At 32.3% G+C, this 20,978-nt stretch overlaps 2 protein-coding genes across 3 annotated transcripts; both read left to right on the top strand.

The window, feature by feature from the left end:
• Positions 1-965: 965 nt before the first annotated feature.
• LOC105341188 (transmembrane 9 superfamily member 2) lies at positions 966-10,161 on the top strand. Its single transcript, XM_011447552.4, has 17 exons — positions 966-1,169; positions 2,184-2,251; positions 2,335-2,428; positions 2,904-3,031; positions 3,478-3,607; positions 3,965-4,110; positions 5,026-5,143; positions 5,559-5,635; positions 6,173-6,281; positions 6,494-6,626; positions 6,799-6,918; positions 7,253-7,310; positions 7,543-7,702; positions 7,967-8,118; positions 9,220-9,331; positions 9,633-9,804; positions 10,024-10,161. The coding sequence occupies exons 1-17, from the start codon at positions 1,056-1,058 to the stop codon at positions 10,089-10,091; spliced, it is 1,959 nt and encodes a 652-aa protein (XP_011445854.2). The 5' UTR covers positions 966-1,055; the 3' UTR covers positions 10,092-10,161.
• A 1,935-nt stretch (positions 10,162-12,096) lies between these two features.
• LOC105341966 (putative 2'-deoxynucleoside 5'-phosphate N-hydrolase 1) lies at positions 12,097-15,002 on the top strand. 2 transcript variants are annotated; one of them, XM_011448733.4, is made up of 5 exons: positions 12,097-12,180; positions 12,878-13,050; positions 13,685-13,756; positions 14,472-14,582; positions 14,799-14,997. In XM_011448733.4, exons 2-5 carry the CDS (start codon positions 12,906-12,908, stop codon positions 14,897-14,899), a joined length of 429 nt encoding a protein of 142 aa, XP_011447035.3. In that variant the 5' UTR covers positions 12,097-12,180; positions 12,878-12,905; the 3' UTR covers positions 14,900-14,997. The 2 variants fall into 2 exon arrangements, with proteins under 2 accessions (XP_011447035.3, XP_065925662.1); XM_066069590.1 differs by lacking the exon at positions 12,097-12,180 and having other exon boundaries at positions 14,799-15,002.
• The last annotated feature ends 5,976 nt before the right edge of the window (positions 15,003-20,978 follow it).

The raw sequence follows: 20,978 nt of genomic DNA, 5'->3' as shown, positions 1-20,978 counted from the left end.
TTCTCATGAAATTCAAATGAATTTTGCCCGTCCCGTTTTATAACTACAAAAGGTCAAAGTTCATGATTTCCAATTTTCATTTTGATGAAATGTAAACAATTTCGTGAAAATATGTACATTTTATATGTGACTATTATGGGGGTTATTTATGCTTAAAATGTTCGAAAATAATATCACTATTAACATCATGATTCACTTTTATTAATTTCTGATGAACTATCTAAAAATAGAATAAAATGCAACAAAAGTCTTAATTTTGGACTACTATTATGTAAACGAAAACATCTTATTTGAAACCTTTCCAAGTCCACCGATTTCAGGAAAAACGTATCTTAGAATATGTGTAATCTGATGTTTCTAAAACACTATTCAAAACCATATGATGCGGATTTCGTTTTCGTGGAAATTGATAAAATGCTTGTGTCCTCTTATTTTTTCATTGAAACTAAAAAACCCCGCGAAATAAAAAAAATGAAATCAATTATGACGTCATATAAATGTTGACGTCATAACTGAAATAAAGGGTAGTTGGTGTTACGTCACAATGAAAATGTGTGAGTTATCTCCCTGTAACTGCAAACCTTACCTTAAAAACCTGATAAAATACAGTCTTTATTTAAACAAAATAAATTTTTGTTTAATATAAGATATTATTCGTCCAAAAAGCCAACATTTTATACGTGTAAAATTGTTTTCAAAACATGGTTAGATGAAACACAATATTTATGAACGTAAAATAATTAAGGTTTTTTTCCTATTTCCGCCAATTTAATTGTTGAATATGATATTTTAAATTTTATATTATACCTTATTTATTTATTTCATGTTATATATTCAAAATCAAAATATTGATGCAAAATTTATTTCTTAGAGTAACTATTTAAATAAAACATACAACAGTAAGTCCCAATCTAAATAAAATATAAACTCTGCTTTTCTCTCCCTTTTCGTGTATTTAGCACTCAACTTGTACATGCGCAGACATCGAAGTGACGTGTTGGCCATCTTAGATGCGATAGACTTGACACTTTAGGGAAAAATAAATAGTTTTCAACATGCTGCGGTTAACAGCATTAACTTTAATAGTTTTTAGTGTTAGTAATGCTTTTTATTTACCAGGACTTGCGCCTGTAACATATTGCAAGGCTGGAACAAAACCCGATTGCAAGGTAGGGATCTTAAAATTTTAGAAATTAAAAAACTAAATACAAGTTAAGTCTACTGTAGTGAAAAATTAAGGCTGTGAGACTTTAATGTGTTTTTGTTTTAATAATAACAATTGTGTTCGCTGTGTGGATGAATTCATATATGAGAATTAATTGCATGACACGTATTCATTTTCGAACCAGGATGTACATGTAGGTTGCTAACATAGGCAAAATTATACATGTTCGGTCTCTAACAGTCTGGTTAAAGTCACCCATCTTCTCCTTACACTCGTCTGTGTACCTGACGAGTGTAGGGAGGAGGGGAATGGATTAACAGTCGGGTTAAAATCATCTCCCTTCTCCTTACACCTGTCAGTGTACCTGACAAGTGTAGACGTGACAAGCATAGGGAGAAAGGGGATGGTTTTAATCAGATTGGGTGTCTAAATACTCTTTTCATTGAAATAAATCTCATTTGACGATGCCTATGTATGATTTGTATTGCGATGCGACCATTTGGATGAGCACAACATAAGAGGTTGGGACCAACTACCCAAATGGGAAATAATAGCCCTTTTGGGATACTATAATTTTCTCTTCGCCCAGACCTTGCCTTGTTGGTGCGCTGTAGTCACTATTACCCATGAAAGTCAACAAACAAGGATACATCGGCCTCAGCATATTTCATTAAACAATTAAGAATGTTATTTGTGTAACCATACTTTGTCAGAGCTAAGGAAACATACCATATAGAAAGTCAGCATAAACTGTAAACCAACTTTCATTTTCAAAGACTTAACTGGTCATTAAAGTTGGTTTAGAGTAAGTGTCGAACAGTTCAGTATAAAAATTTTTTTTCCTCGAACAGAGTCAGGGTTGGCAAAAAAGCAGGAAATACTCATATTTCCCAGGACTCTGTTACAGAGTTATAACTAATATCAAGGCATGCCTTATTAATGCCAATATTTGCATTTGAAATATGTGTGTGTGTGGTTGCATTTAGTAATAAACTCATTACTTTTCCCTTTTTTTCAGGCGGAAATACCAATATACGTTAACAGACTCAACTCAATTGAAACTATTGTGCCTTATGAGTATCACAAGTAAGGAAATTGAATTTGCATGTATAAAGTTTGTCACCGTAATGAAAAAAAAATTACAGCTGATATTTTGAATCATATTTTAGGTTTGACTTTTGTACTGTTGATGAATCGGACTCCCCAGTGGAAAATCTAGGTCAGGTGGTGTTTGGTGAGAGGATAAGGCCTTCACCATATCATGTAAGTTGCACAATGGATTCTCTTCTATTGTTTTCTTGGATTTATCTGAGCCAATGGCTTGAATGAGTTTCATTCTAGTTTGTAGGTTCTTTGAAATTATATCTGGCTTTTTTTCAAACCACTTTCTCAAGTACAGTGTTGTTAAAAATGTTTTATAAAACGTTATTGCAACATATATACCTTAAAAATTCTTGTAGAAACAAATTATGTGGTTCATAAGACAGATGCCACCTCATTGACATCTTGTATGTAACTATCAGAAACACTGACATTGGACAATTTGGTGAATTGATTTCAATGTGTAAACCCAATATTGATAATTCGGAATACAAAACTACATATTTTTGCCAACATATGATCTAGTGTCAGAAATTATGTTTGATTGTGGAGCTATTTAATTTTGATGTACATTAAATTATTACATCAAGTTTGATAAGAATTTTAGTGTTTTTTATTTTAATTTTTCAAATTGCAGCTATCATTTTTGAAAGATGAAAAGTGTAAAAGTGTTTGCCAGAGGGTTTACAACGCTGATAGAAAAGAAGATAAAGACAGACTCAAGTTTCTGAAGAAAGGAATTGCAAACAATTACTATCATCACTGGTATGTTTTGGTTCTATATCCTGGTGGCAAGGAACACCACTTACGATCCTCTTCATACATGTCCTGTACTGGTTGTATTAATTAAAGAATTTCAAAAGGTTCAGAAATAGTGATGACAGTGTACTCGGAAAACATGAGAAACATTTTGGATGATGAAAACATGAAACTAATAGAAATGCATCACAATTAAAGGAATATTTTACCGAGATTTTACAGAGATTAAAATGTTGTCTCTGGTCTGATATTTTGTATAAGTACTATAGCGTTATACAATAGAATGAAAGCTACAAAAAATGCCTAAGTAAATCATGAGGAAACTCGAGATGATATTCAGTTGAAATTGGATTAGAGTTTTAAATGGTTAATTATAAATGGAAGTAACATTGGAAATTTAATTCTAATTTCAGTGGAAAGTTCTTATAATTATGATTATTTTTGTAAAATAGGATTGTGGATAACATGCCCATTACGTGGTGTTATGATGTAGAAAACAATCAGAAGTACTGCTCCAGGGGATTTCCCATTGGTTGCTATGTAACCAAGGAAGGCAAAAGGAAAGATGCTTGTGTCATCAGCGTAAGTTGTAAAGTTCTATCTTGCAGTTGCTCACATACCTGAGAGTCTAAATAGTTGTTAATGTACATGTAGGTTGAAAAATCCAGTGATGATTTACTGATGGTTTCGCTGTGCGTACCTGGAATTAAAATTTCTTTAAGTGAATTATCATTTGCATACATTTTTATTGATTATCTCTTTATTTTGGTCCTTTTTGTGAAAAAAAATGTATGAGTTGAGTATTGCTTATCAGAAAATCCTATCTCAATTTAATATGAAGATGAGAACTTTTTCTGAATGCAGTTTTGATGAGATGAAGAAAGAGAATGCAATTCATGTAAATGCAAGTGTTTAAAAGAATTTCTTCTTTGTTTAAAGGGAAAATATGCAGAAAAGGATACATACTATGTTTTCAACCATTTGGAAATTAAGATGTTTTATCACCAACCCAGTGATGCGGAGTGGGATGCAACTCTAGGCTCTGTAGGGGGTCGAATTGTCTCAGCCAAGGTTATCCCTCGCAGGTATAGTCATTCTGTTCCAAGTCAGGACCATGTATTGTAGGATTAAATAAAGGGAAAACAATTTCTTACTTACATGTACATGATAATGCTGTAGTTTGAAAAACAGTTTTGTTTTGTTTTGGCAAATTAATCGCACAGATTTTGTCAAAATTAGTATTGATTGCAAATTTGCATCCATTTACCAAGTAGGGGCTTTTAAACACAAAATTGATTCTTGCCCTAAAGTATGCTACGTACTTCTCTACTGAAATATTGATTTTGTAACATATTGTTATATACGTAATCAGCAGATCTAGGTTTACATGATAGGAAGTTTATCAAATCTTTTTGCTCAAATGCAGTGTTGAGAACACACAATACCAGTTTGTAAGATCTATAAGGTTTAATAAAGCACAATAGATTGAAGGATTTTTAGGCAAGGCTGTTTTACAAAAAAAAGAAGATAATGCATAGATTATTAGTCTTACCCCAAATGCTGATGTTTTTGTTGGTAGCTACTAGCTTAACGGAGCAATCTATAAGAAACCGAGACAGTTTCATGTTCAAGTTTAAACTTTGTGCATGCCGATACAGAACAATTTGTCAAGTATACATTTTTTTTTTGAGATTTGATATAAAGAGTTGCTGATCATGACCTACACAATTTTATATTTTTATTGGAAAAAAAAGCATTGAAAGCATTTAAAATATGTCCATTGGTGAATTTAGTTGAAAAAAAATTTGGATTAATTTTAAATATCTGATTTGGAACCCTGCTACCTCTCAATGCATGTAGTGGAAACTCAAAAGGTTTATCTGATATTGACTTTCTCCAGTGTTTGGAGCACCAACAGAATAAAAAAGTAGAAAAAATGTTACAACTGCTCTCCACACATAACAGATTTGTGAATGTGAAACTTTGTCTTATTTTTGAAGCATCAAATATCCAGAAAAAGGACCCTTCACATGCGGAGATCAAAGTGCTCCCATGGGCATTCCAGCAGAAGTTAAAGGAACTATAAAGCTGAACTACACTTACTCTGTCACTTGGGAGGTGAGAGGACAGCCCTAGTATTTAAACACAAAACTATATGCAGCAATGTACATGTACAAATATGTACATACCACAAAACATTTTGTATAAACTGGATGATTACACTATCAGCATTGTGGTTATGCAGTAGGCCTTGCTGTTTAAACATCAATGATCCAAATGATTCATATTAACTAATGAGAACTCGTGTTTAAATTGATGTTAAGTTTCTGACATTGGTAATTTATTTTTTAAGAAACTTCTTGTGAACTACTGTATGGAAAATTTCCAATGCATTTGTTTTCTTAGATTGCTACATTGTATATTTTAACTGAATTGTTACACCGTACTTGTACATGTATTGATCTGAAATGTTGGTATGATAATCTTAGTTTTCTCTTCAATTTTCTTCTAATTTTCTCTTCATGATATTTAGCAAAGTGATGTAAAATGGTCATCTAGATGGGATTACATCTTGGAGTCTATGCCCCATTCCAACATTCAGTGGTTTAGGTAAGTGAAGGCAGCTGTACTTAGGCAGAAGAAGTATTAGACAGTATGGTTGTTGTGCATACAAGTTTAAGCATATAACTTTTAAATTGATTTGAAGCCCATTAAATAGTGTGACCCGAAGAAAAAAATTGAATAGGATTACCAAATAGGAAACATCCACATTTACTCTAAAGGATCTGAGATTTCTGTTGAAACATCTATCAATCTTTCATCATTAATTCCTAACAAAATGTATGCATTCAAAATTTGGGACTTTTTATAAGAAACTCGGGTCCTTTCAGACACATTGTGATCAATATCTGATATGGTTTCTTGATTATATTTTGATATTTTACAATGTTAAGAATATCTAAAATATCAATTTAACTGCCGTCATATTACGGGAAACACTTACCGTGTGATTTGTTTTAGGCAGATTTGTTGCTATAGTGTCTGGCGTCAAATATTGCACATATTTTTTTTTTAAGATTATTTTGGAAAGAAAGTACTGCATTGGTTCTGTTTCTACTAGAAATGATTGAATGATTTTCTTTTCAGTATCATGAACTCCTTGGTGATTGTTCTTTTCCTGTCTGGGATGGTTGCCATGATAATGTTGAGAACACTCCATAGAGACATTGCTCGATACAACCAAATGGATAACTCTGTGAGTTGGTCTTTTCATTTCTAAAATATATTATGTATTATCAATTCATATCGTCGCTAAGATTCTAAACATGCATATGTTTTCTTCAATGTAGCTAAAAGAACAGTATATATTAAATAAGTTTGAATACATGTTTTATTAATTTGAAGTCTTTTTTGTATGCTTATTACATGTACTTGTTAGATCTATACATAAATAATTGTGTGTTTTAGGAGGATGCCCAGGAAGAGTTTGGCTGGAAACTCGTCCATGGGGATGTGTTTAGACCCCCAAGGAAAGGCATGTTGCTTGCTGTACTCAATGGGAGTGGGGTCCAGATTTTCTTCATGATGTTCATTACTCTTGGTAAGATTTCTATTGGTGTCGTTGAATTCAAGTTATTTTTGGATATATGATGAGCTTTTACATTAATGTATATACATGTACCTACAGTTAATGAGAATTCTCATTCATGGAATTGAAATGCAAATTATCAATAGTATCAGATTTTGCTCTGACTGTGAGAATTGTTTTGTAGTGTTTGCCTGCCTTGGATTCCTGTCTCCAGCCAACCGTGGCGCACTGATGACCTGTACCCTGGTGCTGTATGTCTGTCTGGGAACTCCCGCTGGATATGTATCTGCTAGAGTGTACAAAAGTAAGGCTTGCCAAGTCTCCTCTGCTGAGAACATGTTTCCTTTCGATAAGGAAAAGGCCATAGTTTGTTGAAAGTTTACAAGAATTCATAGATTTCATGTTGCATTTAATGAGTTGCACTTGATACGTTATATACTGTGAGATTTTCAATACTTATAAGTTATTTTTATACATTAGACATATGTGTAATACTAGGGATATTTGATATGTGATGATAAAAAAAAGTAGAAACTATTTTGCCATTCTTTTTCCGAGGTATATATGTATTTGTGCATTAAGTCAAGTCTTTTACTGAATAAAAAATCTTCAACGTAATTTATGATTTTCAATTACAGTGTTTGGAGGAGAAAAGTGGAAATCAAACGTCATCTTTACAGCATTCCTCTGTCCAGGGTATTTTTTTTTAGATTCATAAGCAATTCATAAATAAAAGTAAGACAGCATGGAGTTTTGATTTCATTAATTTTGAGAGTAATTTACCAGTGGCAAACCACTGCCACTGGGAAAAAATTGGTGATATTTTTAAGATTCCGGGCTTACTGAAAATTCACTAGACATAATAAGATTTTAAGAAGTACCTGTATATTATTGAGTAGTTGGCTATAATCTCCTTGGTTTGTTCCAGGGTTGTGTTTGGGGTGTTCTTCCTTCTGAATCTGGTTCTGTGGACTCAGGGAAGCAGTGCTGCCATTCCCTTCTCTACCCTGATAGCCTTGCTGGCCCTGTGGTTTGGTATCTCTGTCCCTCTGACATTTGTTGGGGCCTACTTTGGTTATAAGAAGAGGGTAAGTTTTATGTCCCCTGAGCCAAATTTCTTTATTTGCATGTTATTTGGAATTACAATAGAAAAAATGTTATGCTTGCATTACTTAAGTCTTTAAGAGATGGGTTTCATCTTATCTCTTTTTGATAATTTGGATCATAAGAAATGGAAATTTCATTTTCCTTGTAAAAAATATGTTGATAGAGTTTGAGAGATATTCCAAAATCAGTTGTTCAAAGAAATTTCATCCAACAATCCATTTATTGCATCTTTTTATTTTTTTCAGCCAATTGAACACCCTGTTCGAACAAATCAAATTCCCCGTCAAATTCCTGACCAATCGTTTTACACCCGTCCCCTCCCAGGAATTCTGATGGGTGGAGTCTTACCATTTGGTTGCATCTTCATCCAACTCTTCTTCATTCTAAATAGTATATGGTAAGTAGATGTAAGATATAGTATCATTGAGTTTTTCATATGTTTGTAGAGATTAATAGCTATAGTGAAATGGAATTAAACAGATTAAGTTAATGCTGAATAAGAAGTAGATGTTGTGATGTATAACATACAGTAAATACAGGTAACTCTCGATAGCTCGAAGTCCCTAGGACCAAAGAAAAACTTCGAGGTTTCAAGAGTTCGAGTTTTCAAGAGTTCGGAATTTTCCGGGTTGACCGACGGGTTTAAAAATTATTTTTACCGGATGTTATGATTAAGCCATCTATTTAGTGCTAACCTTACGCACGTGCTTATACAACGTTTTCTTTCCAGTAAAATATACAGAACTTGATGTTAATAAAACTCAATACAAACAACTATAGAATAAATTCATAATAATTATTTATTTTATGCATTATATCAAGACCAGATTGCTCAGTACTACTGGGCTGCATGCGAGACGATCGACATGTCATAAATGTGATAACTGAGTATCACCCATTGTTCCCACTGTACGGGTCCTTCGCAAGCTGTAACAACTTGTTATAATGACAATGATGCTGATAAGCATAATTTTTACAGTTTTATAATTCTAAAATTTGACTTTTGCTAAATTTTATCGTTTCGTCTCAATTAATTTTTCATTTTCATTGCGTCTCCCAATTATCGTAAAACGGTTGGTATTAATGGTTCAGGTATTGGTATGGTCAATCATTAAACAATTACCACCTGAATAAACAACCTGTGACAACCTGTGACACGGGTCCCGCGCCTAACGCCTGGAGCCATTAAAATGACAAAGTAGGTGTTAATTAGGTATAGCGCTTCGAGATACACAGCGACTTTGAGGTAGCGAGAGTAAAATGCTAAATATTATGAACAACGGGACTGCAGTTTGACTTCGAGGAATCAAGGGTTTCGAGAGATCAAGAGTTCGAGAAATCAAGAGTAAATTTGCTTAGTTATATGGGGGAAAAAATCGGGACCCTAGGCTCACTTCGAGCGATCAAGAACTTCGAGCGATCGAAGTTCGAGCCATCGAGAGTTACCTGTATATACTACTGTGTACAAGATTTACATATATAATACTCTTTACTTTAGGTCACAACAAACCTACTACATGTTTGGCTTCCTGATGCTAGTATTCATCATTCTCATCGTGACTTGCTCAGAGGCCACAATCTTACTGTGTTATTTCCATCTCTGTGCTGAAGTAAGATTCCTTATATTCTAAAATGACTTAATTGTTTTGTAAATTGCAAATCAAAGTCTTAAAATTTGTTTTTATCATAGACTTGCTCAAGTCTCTGTTGTTTTAATAAATGTTTTTTTTTATTTCTTGAAAATTTTACTGTACTTCAAAAATATTAATTTCTGCTCTCTACCACTCTCAAATGTTATCAAACATAGAGACTTGTGAGATTTTTTTTCTTTGTTTTGTTGTTTTCTATAAATTAAACTGTTCTTGGTCAAAGATTTCAGAAATAATGAATTGATGATTGAACTTTTGACAGGACTACCACTGGTGGTGGCGTTCTTTCTTGACCAGTGGTTTCACCGCGGTGTACCTCTTTGGATACTGTATTCACTATTTTGTGTCCAAGCTGGAGATTCATGGAGCAGCCAGTACCTTCTTGTATTTCGGTTACACCTTCATCATTGTGTTTCTTTTCTTCTTGTTGACTGGTGAGACATTGGATCCTTTCTTCATTCAATATATTTACATTTATCCATTCAATTTATCCACATTTATCTGTTCAATATATTTACATTTATCCATTATGCTTGTGTACAAGTCAAGGAAAATGTTAATTGAAAAAAGAAGAATTATGCCCAAAATTTATTTCGTATTTTAAATTCAACCAAAATGCACATGTTTATTTTTTTCTTTTGATTGTTTTCAAGGTACAATTGGTTTCTTTGCTTGTTTCTGGTTTGTCACCAAGATTTACGGAGTCGTCAAAGTCGACTAAAGACTTAGCCCTAAGTGTGTTATGAAGGAACCATTTATTGTGATACAAACAACAGACAATTGAGAAGAAATTCAAAAAAAAAAAAAAGAAAAGAAAAAAGGATGAAAGAACTCTCATTGCTTATCAGATTATTATATGGATCTGTTAAACATTTTGTTATGGTTATATGTTCAAGTTTTGTGTAACTTATTCAAAGGAAAACAAATTGACAACCTTAAGGCTTAGTTGAAACCTACATGTATCCTTAGCATCTACATGTACCATGGTAGTATGGTAAACATGAGTATCATAAGGTTATCTTGGCTGTTGGATTTTTTTGTTTGAAATTTGGTGGTAAAAAAAAAAAAGATTGACAAAATTAAATGAACAAAATTTTATTTGTTACATATTCTGTATGGAAAGTAAAAAAAAATTGAATTTCTGAAGAAGTACTATTCAATCTAATTAAAATTAGATCTTAGATCCACTTGTGTACGATCGCTACACTAAGATAAAGCATATCGTAGAGGAGCAGAATTACAAGTCTGATTTTAATTAGATTTAAGTACTATTATACACCATTTTTTCAAGCCAATTTTACGACTATTCCAAATATCCCAACAGCAATCTAACCTGATTTACTATGGAGGTTGAGTGTCAAAATATCTTCTCATCAAAGGATTAATAAAACATTTTGAAAGAGTTGTACATGTATATCTATAAGCAAATTTTGTGTCAGCTTGCAAAATTTATTTATTGGTAACTTTTTCTAGCATGAGTATATATGTTAATTTTGAGAACATGTTCAAGGCATTTCATGTATGGCTGCTCATTAACTGTAATGTGTGGTGGGGGTGTAATGACCATGGTTAATATGTGTACTAAAAATTTTGATTAAAAAGAAGCATCAGTCCACATAACATTGTCTTGAAATCTGTCAATAAAAAAAAATTTGTGTGCAGTGCTTTCAGTGAAAATGACAATAGCCTAGCAAATTAAAATCTGACAGTAGGTTATGAAAAATTAACAGATAGGATGCAAATTAATGTTATAAAGTGGGTGAATTTGTTTTGACAAATTGTGTTAAGAGAGATTATTGTAGACATACTTTATTTTTTTTACAACTGTTTGTTAGAGGTGTCCAGGTGTCAGTTGAAATCCGTTTTATGTTATCTGTATAGTTATGCATTCCTTTGTGTAATCTTTGATCAATTCTTTGACTTCCATTGTGGAGCCATTGAAGGACTTCAGGGTCAACAGGATGAGGAATTGCTAGAATTCTTTTGTTTCATTTTTTTCCTTTCATCTAATGTTTGAGGCTTAGCCACTAATGTATGGGTCACATATCATTTCATTTGTAGATATCTTCTGTTAACAACTTACTTGGTCTATACCTTTATGTTATTGATTGATGATGTTCTTTTGGTGTATATTGACAAGTTATTAAAATTAAAATATAGCATTTGATGTAATGTGCAAGCATGTATATACATGTATGTGGTGTATCTAACATGATAAAGATTGTTCAACTTTCAGTTATCTCTGTTTTACATTCCTTAGCTTTTCTCATTAAGTATTATAAATAATGGAAAGATAGAAATGAATAGATTTTCTGGTTTTTTTCAATTGTTTGAAGAGTTTCATTGTAAATGAGTAAAATATATACGAATGCATATATTTTTCATACATGTACAAACTAAATAGTTTGTAAATATAATTGAAATTATTTATCAACTGTTTTGTAGTAGAGAGAGTATGTATAGACCTTTTACATACCATGTGGGTAATAATTTGCAAGTTTATAAATATATATCGAAATAAATTTGTGAAAAATTAAAGTTTTTTCCTTGTATGTAGACTGAGAATATATTAGTAGGGAAGCATGCACATTTTGCGTCTGTAAAGGCAATAAATTATGATAAAGATGGATTTTAAAGAAATGAATTACTGGGTAATCGAAATGATATATTTAAAATAGATAAAGCAGAGACGTATTGATACCATGTTAATTAGCTTTATAAACTGATCGGGATCGGTGTACAAAAAAACCGCGGGAAAACATTATTTGTTGAAACAATACACTGATCTTACTGAAGAACTGTTAAACAAGGTAAAGGAGATCAAAGATAGATTGAAATTCACATGGTATTTGCATTTCCATTCATCGATTGTATTGATTATTGCATGACTTCTTCGTATGATGATCTATCTGCGTTTACAACAAAATATACCTAAAAATGCACGTGGTTTTGCTTACATTTTACCCATGTGGATGTTATCATTTCAATCATTATAGATTTGAATTGTGAAAATATTGTAGACCATGCAAATTTCAATATGACACTATGAAAGAAGAGTTTCTGGCCTGAATTGGATAGGTTTAAGAAAATATAAATTAAATTATATACCTCGTCACCTATTATCATTTGTTGGTTCTATTAAAACAACTGGCTTCTGAATTTCTATCAGTAAGTCGTTGAATGTGTTTGATATATATACTTTCTCTATTAAAAAATTCACTTTATTTACCAGGTATTTATGCTATTCATGTAATTACCGGTTCCATTACTTACCTGCATGAGGTAGATTAATAAAGCTAATTAGGTAATTCAAGCTTTATAAATTATAGCTAAATTCAGTGATTGTACCAGACCTGTTTACCCAAGAGAGGGTATATGTATTTATCACTCTTTTGGTACATTTACTGCTCTCTAATAGAAATCAGAGGCCTGAGATTAAACTCTGTTATATATATATATCCTTTAAATAAGTTGAGTAGTTGACATACCATTTTTTTTAAATCACAGGTTTTGTAATAGTTTTAAGATAAGAAACATGTCTGAAAATCGCAAAATCTACTTTGCTGGAAGCATTCGAGGAGGCAGACAGGATGCAGATTTATACTTGCGTATTGTTGAACAATTAAAGACTTACGGCACAGTTCTTACGGAGCATGTCGCCAGCCCAACAGTTGAAACTGGTAGTGTATAAATTTAGTTACATACTGTATGTTTATATAAGCTACCTTAGTCGGTTGGCCTATCATGGGAGTTTTTTAACACTTTAACATTTTTACCTCCTCTAAAAATTAGAAAATGTAGAAAATCTTGGTAATACATGTACAAATAATCTGCGGAGAATGAGTTAGTACTTTATTTATGAATTATCAATTTCACGGACCTGTTGTAAGTTATGACAAGATCTAAATAAAAAGAGTTAAAGCCAAACGAGATACTGAATCTATGAATGATATTTGGTCAAGTTTGAAATTAATTGGCATATCGGACATGACCTCTTGTTTCTAGGATAAAGCTTATTATTATTCTATTAGTGTACACTTTAATGCAGAACCAAATGCTTGTGGTATCTGAGCATATGAATTGTTGGGTAAAACACAATTAAAATGTCATTTTATTTAAGTTATAACTATTAATTTCAATGGAACAAAAAGAAAGTTGGTTAAAATTGCTGGTTTCTCTACAATTTTATTTTGATGAATTTTATCCAGATTGCCTTTTCTTTCAAAAATTGAATACAAGCATCCAGATTTAATACTGTTCTTTTCATATGAATTCACTTTGATTTACTGTAACATATCTCTCAAAACATTGTAGATGAGGATAACATTGGTTTGACTGATGTACAGATACATGACAGGGATATGGATTGGCTGAATCAGAGTGATGGTAAGGTTTTTACACATAGAAATTAACTCCATGCTTACAAGATTTAAGGTAGCTCACTTTACCTTAAAATAGATTCTCAAATCGACTGAAAAGTTTACTGAAAACAGCTTAATTTTGAAAGAAAATGACTTAATTATGAAGAATGATACAAGTATAAAGCAAAAAAATATAGAAATCAAATCATAAATATGATTTTCTAAAATTTAATTCAGTAGCCTTAAGCAGATTTGAACTCAAGATCTGTGGTTTACAAACCTAACACTTAGACTACTGAGTTATCTTGGTATTCAATCAAATTGATTGATACAAATTCACAAAACAATATAATTGCTATTTTGAGACTGTACCGTAAAAAGTTTAAATGTTGATGTAGTGAGCAACCTTAAATTAAGGATATGTTACATGTACCAGCCAATATGATTGTGTTTTGAGTTGCAAAATATTGTACTGCATTTCAACAGCATCATGAATTTTATTGTGCAGTTATCACAGTTATTGTGATATCAAAATTTTCCATGTTGTTAATACAGCTATTATAATGAATAAAATGAGTGATGATTTTACCTGGCTATAAGTTCTTGTATCATTGGTGATCAAGAATTTTAATCGCAATACTGGTAAATAGGCAGAGTATTAGATGCATGTATTTTGAGGAAAAATGAACAAAAGAAAATGACTATACATGCACTTGAAACTTGGTTTCTATTCCTTGTAGTTCTCGTTGCTGAAGTAACACAGCCTTCTTTAGGTGTGGGGTACGAAATTGGAAGAGCGGTTGCTCTCGGCAAAGTTATCATTTGTCTGTTTCGTCCAGATTCAGGAAAAAGTAAGATTTTTAGGACTCTTTGAAAAAACTCTGGTCATTTAAACTTCAGAACTGTTCTCAATGAATCCTTTGGGTTGCAGGAAAATTTTACTTGTTTACAACTGATTTATTGAAGTTAAATTTTCAAAATTATTTTGAAACAATTGGCATTGATATATGGAGAAAATGAACAATTTTGTCTGAAACATGTGGTATCGAAAGAATTTTCTTTTGCAGAAATATCAGCAATGATTTCGGGAGCTGTTGGGGAAAAATTCTTTGTCTACAACTATAAAGAAGAACAAGTGCCTGAAATTTTGGCAAAACACTTAAAATAATTGTTATTTTCACTTAGTTTAAATTCTGAAATTAAGCTGTGTATAGTCTGATTAAGGCTAGTTTAAATTCTGAAATTAAGCTGTGTATAGTCTGATTAAGGATAATTACCCATTATTATCACTGGAGATGTGCTCTTTTGATGTCAATTCAATTCAATTTATTTTCACTCAAACCGTCAACATGACGGTACATGAGGTACACATATATATATATAAATATTTACAAATGTATGTATAGAGTCAGAGGTACATGTACAGTACAAATTAGAGAGAAAAAAAAAATATGAGAAAAAAGTACAAATGTTCAAGGAGGACAGACTGATTCAAAAATTTCATTTATAAATAAACAGAGTTTGTTGAGTTTTTTAAGTTTTAAAGTAGACAATAATTCACAAAATTTAAAAGTGTTTGGTCTTACACAAAATCTAGGTTCCAAGTATTTTTGTCTAATACATGAAAGAGCATTACATTCTAATATAAAGTGCATTTCATCGGCTATTTGATTTTTATTACATAATGTGCAACATCTTTCATTAAGAGGAATGCCTAACCATCTACCAGTTTCTACAGGAAGTCGGTGATTCGACGTACGGAATTTAACAAGAATTTTTCGAAGTTTTGATGGCAGAATACTTAAATATTTTTCATATCCAAAAATAAATTTGAAAGTTCTATATATATGACCTTTTGAAGAATTTGCAATATCAGCCGACCATTTCTGCACAAACTGGTCTTTAAGCCTTTGCTTGACAGCATTTGTAATCCAATTAACATTTACAGTACATTGTTCATTCCAAATGTTTGAAAAACCACACTTATTAAAAATAGAATGTATACAATCAATCCATGGGTTTTTAGAAAAGTCATTATTATATTGATTCAATAAGTATTTGTAAAGTATATGAACAATTTTATTTTCTGGCCCGGTGAACAATTTTGCCCAGTATGAAACCATTCTAGTATATATATTAACAGATAACGGAAACCTTCCGGTTTCTCCATAAACCATGTATGATGGGGTACAGCTTTTTAAATTCAGTATATGTTTCAAAAATTTCAAATGAATACGTTCTATAGTTTCTATATTTTCAAAGCCCCATACTTCACATCCGTATAATAATACCGGCATTACTACTTTATCGAAAAGGTCTAACTGACACTCGACAGGTAAATTAAATTGCCTTATTTTCCTAATGACCCCATACATAGCCTTCTGTGCCTGTTCACAGAGATGTGTTTTTGCTTTTCTGAAAGACCCTGAACGTGAAAAAACAATTCCAAGGTATTTAAACTCTTTCACATTTTCAATTATTTCATTTCTAAAGTAAAATTCCCTTTTTATCATTGGACCTTTAGAAAATACCAATATTTTTGTCTTATTTATATTAACCGTTAACTTCCATTGCTCACAGTATAAATGAAACTCGTTCAGAGCATTTTGTAAATCATCAGGCGTTTCAGCAAGAATTACAGTGTCGTCAGCATAAAAAAGAATACATAGTTTAAAATACATAAACAGTTCATCCTCTAAAGGTTTGGTAACACTATGTAACCCAATTATATTTTTATCAATCATGAATTTTTCTAAGTCATTAATATATAACGAAAATAAAAATGGCGACAAATTTTCACCTTGGCGTACTTCAACATTACAGCTGAAAAATTCGGAAGATAAGCCATTCATACTAATTTTTGACTTAACTTCCATGTACATGTTTTTGATATAATTAAAACATTTCCCATTTATCCCATTTTTGATTAACTTACTCCAAAGACCATTTCTCCAGACAGTGTCGAATGCCTGTTTAAAATCAACAAAAGCACAAAAAAGTTTTTTCTTCATGGACATAAGAGTATGGGATAAAAACTGTAGTGTTATTATATGGTCTAGAGTTGAATAGTTTTTTCTAAAACCTGCCTGGCTTTCGCTGATAACGTCAATCTCTGATGCATATATCTCTAATCTATTGCTTAATATACAAGTAAAAAGTTTTCCTAGGCAACTTAATAATGTAATCGGTCTATAGTTCTCAGGATGTGTTGGGTCGCCTTTGTTTTTATATATGGGTTTCACAATACCTACAAGCCATTCATCAGGAATAAAACCATTGTCAAAAATAATATTAAACAACTTGTTATATAGAAACTGTTGCCGAAATGTGTTCATTAAGCACCTCATCATATGTCAAACATACATGTATTAATAGGATTTTTTTTTTTTTAATTCATTAGAAATGTTTAAGTTTTTACCTATCATCATTTTAAATTTAAACAAGGAGGACATATTTTTATAACCAACTTAGTAATTAGAGTAAGAGTAAAAAGAGTAATTATTTGGTAAAGTTGTATATTTGTGAAACTAATGAAATGATTACCGGTAAACATTTGGAATCTCAAAGAGAAATTACTCCTGTCTTACAAAAATGGTTGATCTTGATTGATGCAACATATAAATTGCACAGTCAATGATATTTCATTATACTGAAATTACATTCAAAGCACTTTACATCTGAACAATTAGAACAGTTTAAACGTCAATCATCAATAATTAATTTCTTAAATTTTTAGCCATCTTGACCTTTACACTGCTCCAACTTAGAGTAGCAAAAACCAGTCAAATGTAGAAATATAGTAAATATAGCTACATGAGATGAGACTGATAAATTAAATGATCATTTTATTATTAACCAGAATTGTATGGCCAGATTGTTTATTATTCATGTTATTTAGAACTTATTTTAATGTGATTTTTACAAGCATTTACATGTAAAATATTAACATGGTGTACCAAAATTCAAAAGAAATAAATCAAAATTTCAAAATGCAAAGGTTAACAGGTTTCTCGCTAAATATTCATTATTAAAATCCTCTTATTGTGTTTCGGGACCTGTATTTATTTCTGATTCAGGAAAAATTATACAAATACTTTTCTTAAAACTTTACATAAATCAGTCACACAATTCTATTTTTGGATTATCAACAACGATGGAGACAACAAATTAGAATGCTCAGTATGATCAAAAGGATATTCATTGAATCAGATAAAAATTATGGTAAAAGGAAATTAACGCTTATTCATTAGAAAAGGAATTTTTTTTAAAGCAGTAAATGTAGGTCTTCATCAGAGTTCATACTTGATGATATGATACCTAACAAGTATCTACACTTCAGTTAATATCACAAATTCTAGCACAGATATATCATATACCCATACATATACCTTCAAAGAATGAATTTAAAACATTTTATAGTTGTATTACAGGTAATAATAGTTATACACATTATACATGTACTGATATTTGATTTATTGTAATTTTACTCCTCTCTGTTGTATACAGATTAAAACACTGGATGTTCAAATGCTTGTTGATTAAAGATTTAATTGTTACAGAACTTGATGGCTTTTTTATTCCTAATCATTCTTAACAGTATTCACGTACAAGTATTTTAATATTTTTTACCAAATGAGGAGGCACTGAAGGTTGAAATATTTATACTGTTAAATCTTATTTTAGTATACCCCCTGCAAAGATAAGATAATTTTATTTCCAAAAAAAAAATATACCGTAATTATAAGAAATTCAACAACAACACCTAAAATGAAATGCGAATGAAGTTGGATTTTTTTGGGGGGGGGGGGGGGGGGGGTATATAGGAATTGCATTGTCTGTCCGTCCGTCTGTCTCCAAAATTTGTGCATGGTCCATACTTTTCTTATGGAAAAACATTGGAAGTTTTTATTTCACTCAAAAATTGCTTATGACCTTGGGATGTGTAATGACCTTAATACAGTCATTCTGGCAAGGTCACTGGTAGGGAAAGTGCAGAATTTGTGTCCATATCTTTCTTATGGAGAAACATTGGAAGTTCTTACTTCACACAAAGATTTCTTATGACCTGGGGAAGATCATGATTTTTACCCAAGGTCACTTGGCCAAGGTCGAGATCACTGGCAGAAAAAGTGCAAAATTTGTGTAAGGTACATATCATTCTTATGGAGAAACATTAGAAGTTCATACTTCAGACAAAAATTCTTTATGACCTGGGGATATGTCATGACCTTGACCCAAGGTCATTTGGACAAGTTCAAGGTCACTAGCAGAAAATGTGCAAAATTTGTGTCCGGTCCATATTTTTCTTATGAAAAAACTTTGGAAGTTCTTATTCCCGTGAAGATTGCTTATGACCTGAAGGTGTGTCATGACCTTGACCTAGGTCAATTAGGCAAGTTCAAAGTCATTGTTTAAAAATGCTTAATTCCTGTCTGTGTCATGTCGTGTATTAATGGGAATGATTAGAATGTTAAATTTTACACAAAGCATCTGTGTGTCAGGCGAAATAGAATTACCGGGTAATTGTTAGATTCTTATCCCCGCATGCCCCTCTAAAAATGGCACCCCCGATGTATTTTATCTTTTTTTGGAAAAAAAATTTCAGAAAAAAATTTGATTTAGTATACCAAAAATTCAAAACATTTAATGCCGGCTGCTTGACATGTGGCAATGGCAATTTCTCAGGCCTTTCTGGCAAGCTTTTTTCTGAGCTTGTTGGAAAGGCCCGAAAAGTTGGAATTGGACATGTGGATTATCGTTTGATTCCAGTCATGTTTGTTTATCAGAAGGATACAAATGTCTTAATGCATTAACAGTTAATTGAAATAATATGGAATTTAAAGAATATAAATTGGCTTTTGTACTCATATTAGCATTATTAACAATTTAAAAAAAAAATAGAGCATCTGTCACTGATAGAAAATTGACGGTTAAATAGATCGCATCCATCATTTTCTATATTGGAAAAATACTTGAGTTATGGTTTTTAGCTCACCTGAGCTGAAAGCTCAAGTGAGCTATTCTGATCACATTTTGTCTGTTGTCCGTCCGTCTGTCCGTAAACTTTTCACATTTTCAACATCTTCTCAAGAACTATTGGGCCAATTTCAACCAAACTTGGCACAAATCATCCTTAGGCAAAGGGGATTCAAAGTTGTGAAAATTAAGGGCCACACCTGTTTTCAAGGGGAGATAATTAGAATTAAAGAAAAATTTCTCGAAATTTTCAAAAATCTTCTTCTCAAGAACCAGAAAGCCAGGAAAGCTGAAACTTGTGTGGAAGCATCCTCAGGTAGTGTAGATTCAAAGTTGTGAAATTCATGACCCCCGGGGGTAGGGTGGGGCCACAATGGGGGGGTCGAAGTTTTACATAGGAATAAATAGAGTAAATCTTTAAAAATCTTCTTCTCAGAAACTGATCAGCCAGGAAAGCTGAAACTTGTGTGGAAGCATCCTCAGGTAGTGTAGATTTAAAAGCTGTAAAAATTCATGACCCCCAGGGGTAGGGTGGGGCCACAATACGGGGTCGAAGTTTTACATAGGAATATATTGAGTAAATCTTTAAAAATCTTCCTCTCAGAAACTAATCAGCCAGCAAAGCTGAAACTTGTGTGGAAGCATCCTCAGGTAGTGTAGATTCAAAGTTGTGGAAATCATGACCCCTGGGGGTTGGGTGGGGCCACAATGGGGGGTCGAAGTTTTACATAGGAATATATACAGTAAATCTTTAAAAATCTTCTTCTCAGAAACTAATCAGCCAGTAAAGCTGAAACTTGTGTGGAAGCATCCTCAAGAAGTGTAGATTTAAAGTTGTGAAAATCGTGACCCCTGGGGGTAGGGTAGGGCAACAATAGGGGGTCGAAGTTTTACATAGGAATATATAGAGTAAATCTTTAAAAATCTTCTTCTCAGAAACTAATCAACCAGGAAAGCTGAAACTTGTGTGGAAGCATCTTCAGGTAGTGTAGATTCAAAGTTGTGAAAATCGTGACCCCTGGGGGTAGGGTGGGGCCACAATGGAGGCTCGAAATTTTACATAGGAATATATAGAGTAAATCTTTAAAAATCTTCTTCTTAGAAACTAATCAGCCAGTAAAGCTGAAACTTGTGTGGAAGCATACTCAAGAAGTGTAGATTTAAAGTTGTGAAAATCGTGACCCCTGGGGGTAGGGTGGGGCAACAATAGGGGGTCGAAGTTTTACATAGGAATATATAGAGTAAATCTTTAAAAATCTTCTTCTCAGAAA

The sequence above is a fragment of the Magallana gigas genome, chromosome 8, assembly GCF_963853765.1.
Source record: "Magallana gigas chromosome 8, xbMagGiga1.1, whole genome shotgun sequence".
In the NCBI taxonomy this organism is placed as follows: Eukaryota; Metazoa; Mollusca; class Bivalvia; order Ostreida; family Ostreidae; genus Magallana; species Magallana gigas.
Note: the sequence above shows the minus strand (reverse complement) of the source record. Positions and strands in the feature narration are given on the sequence as shown.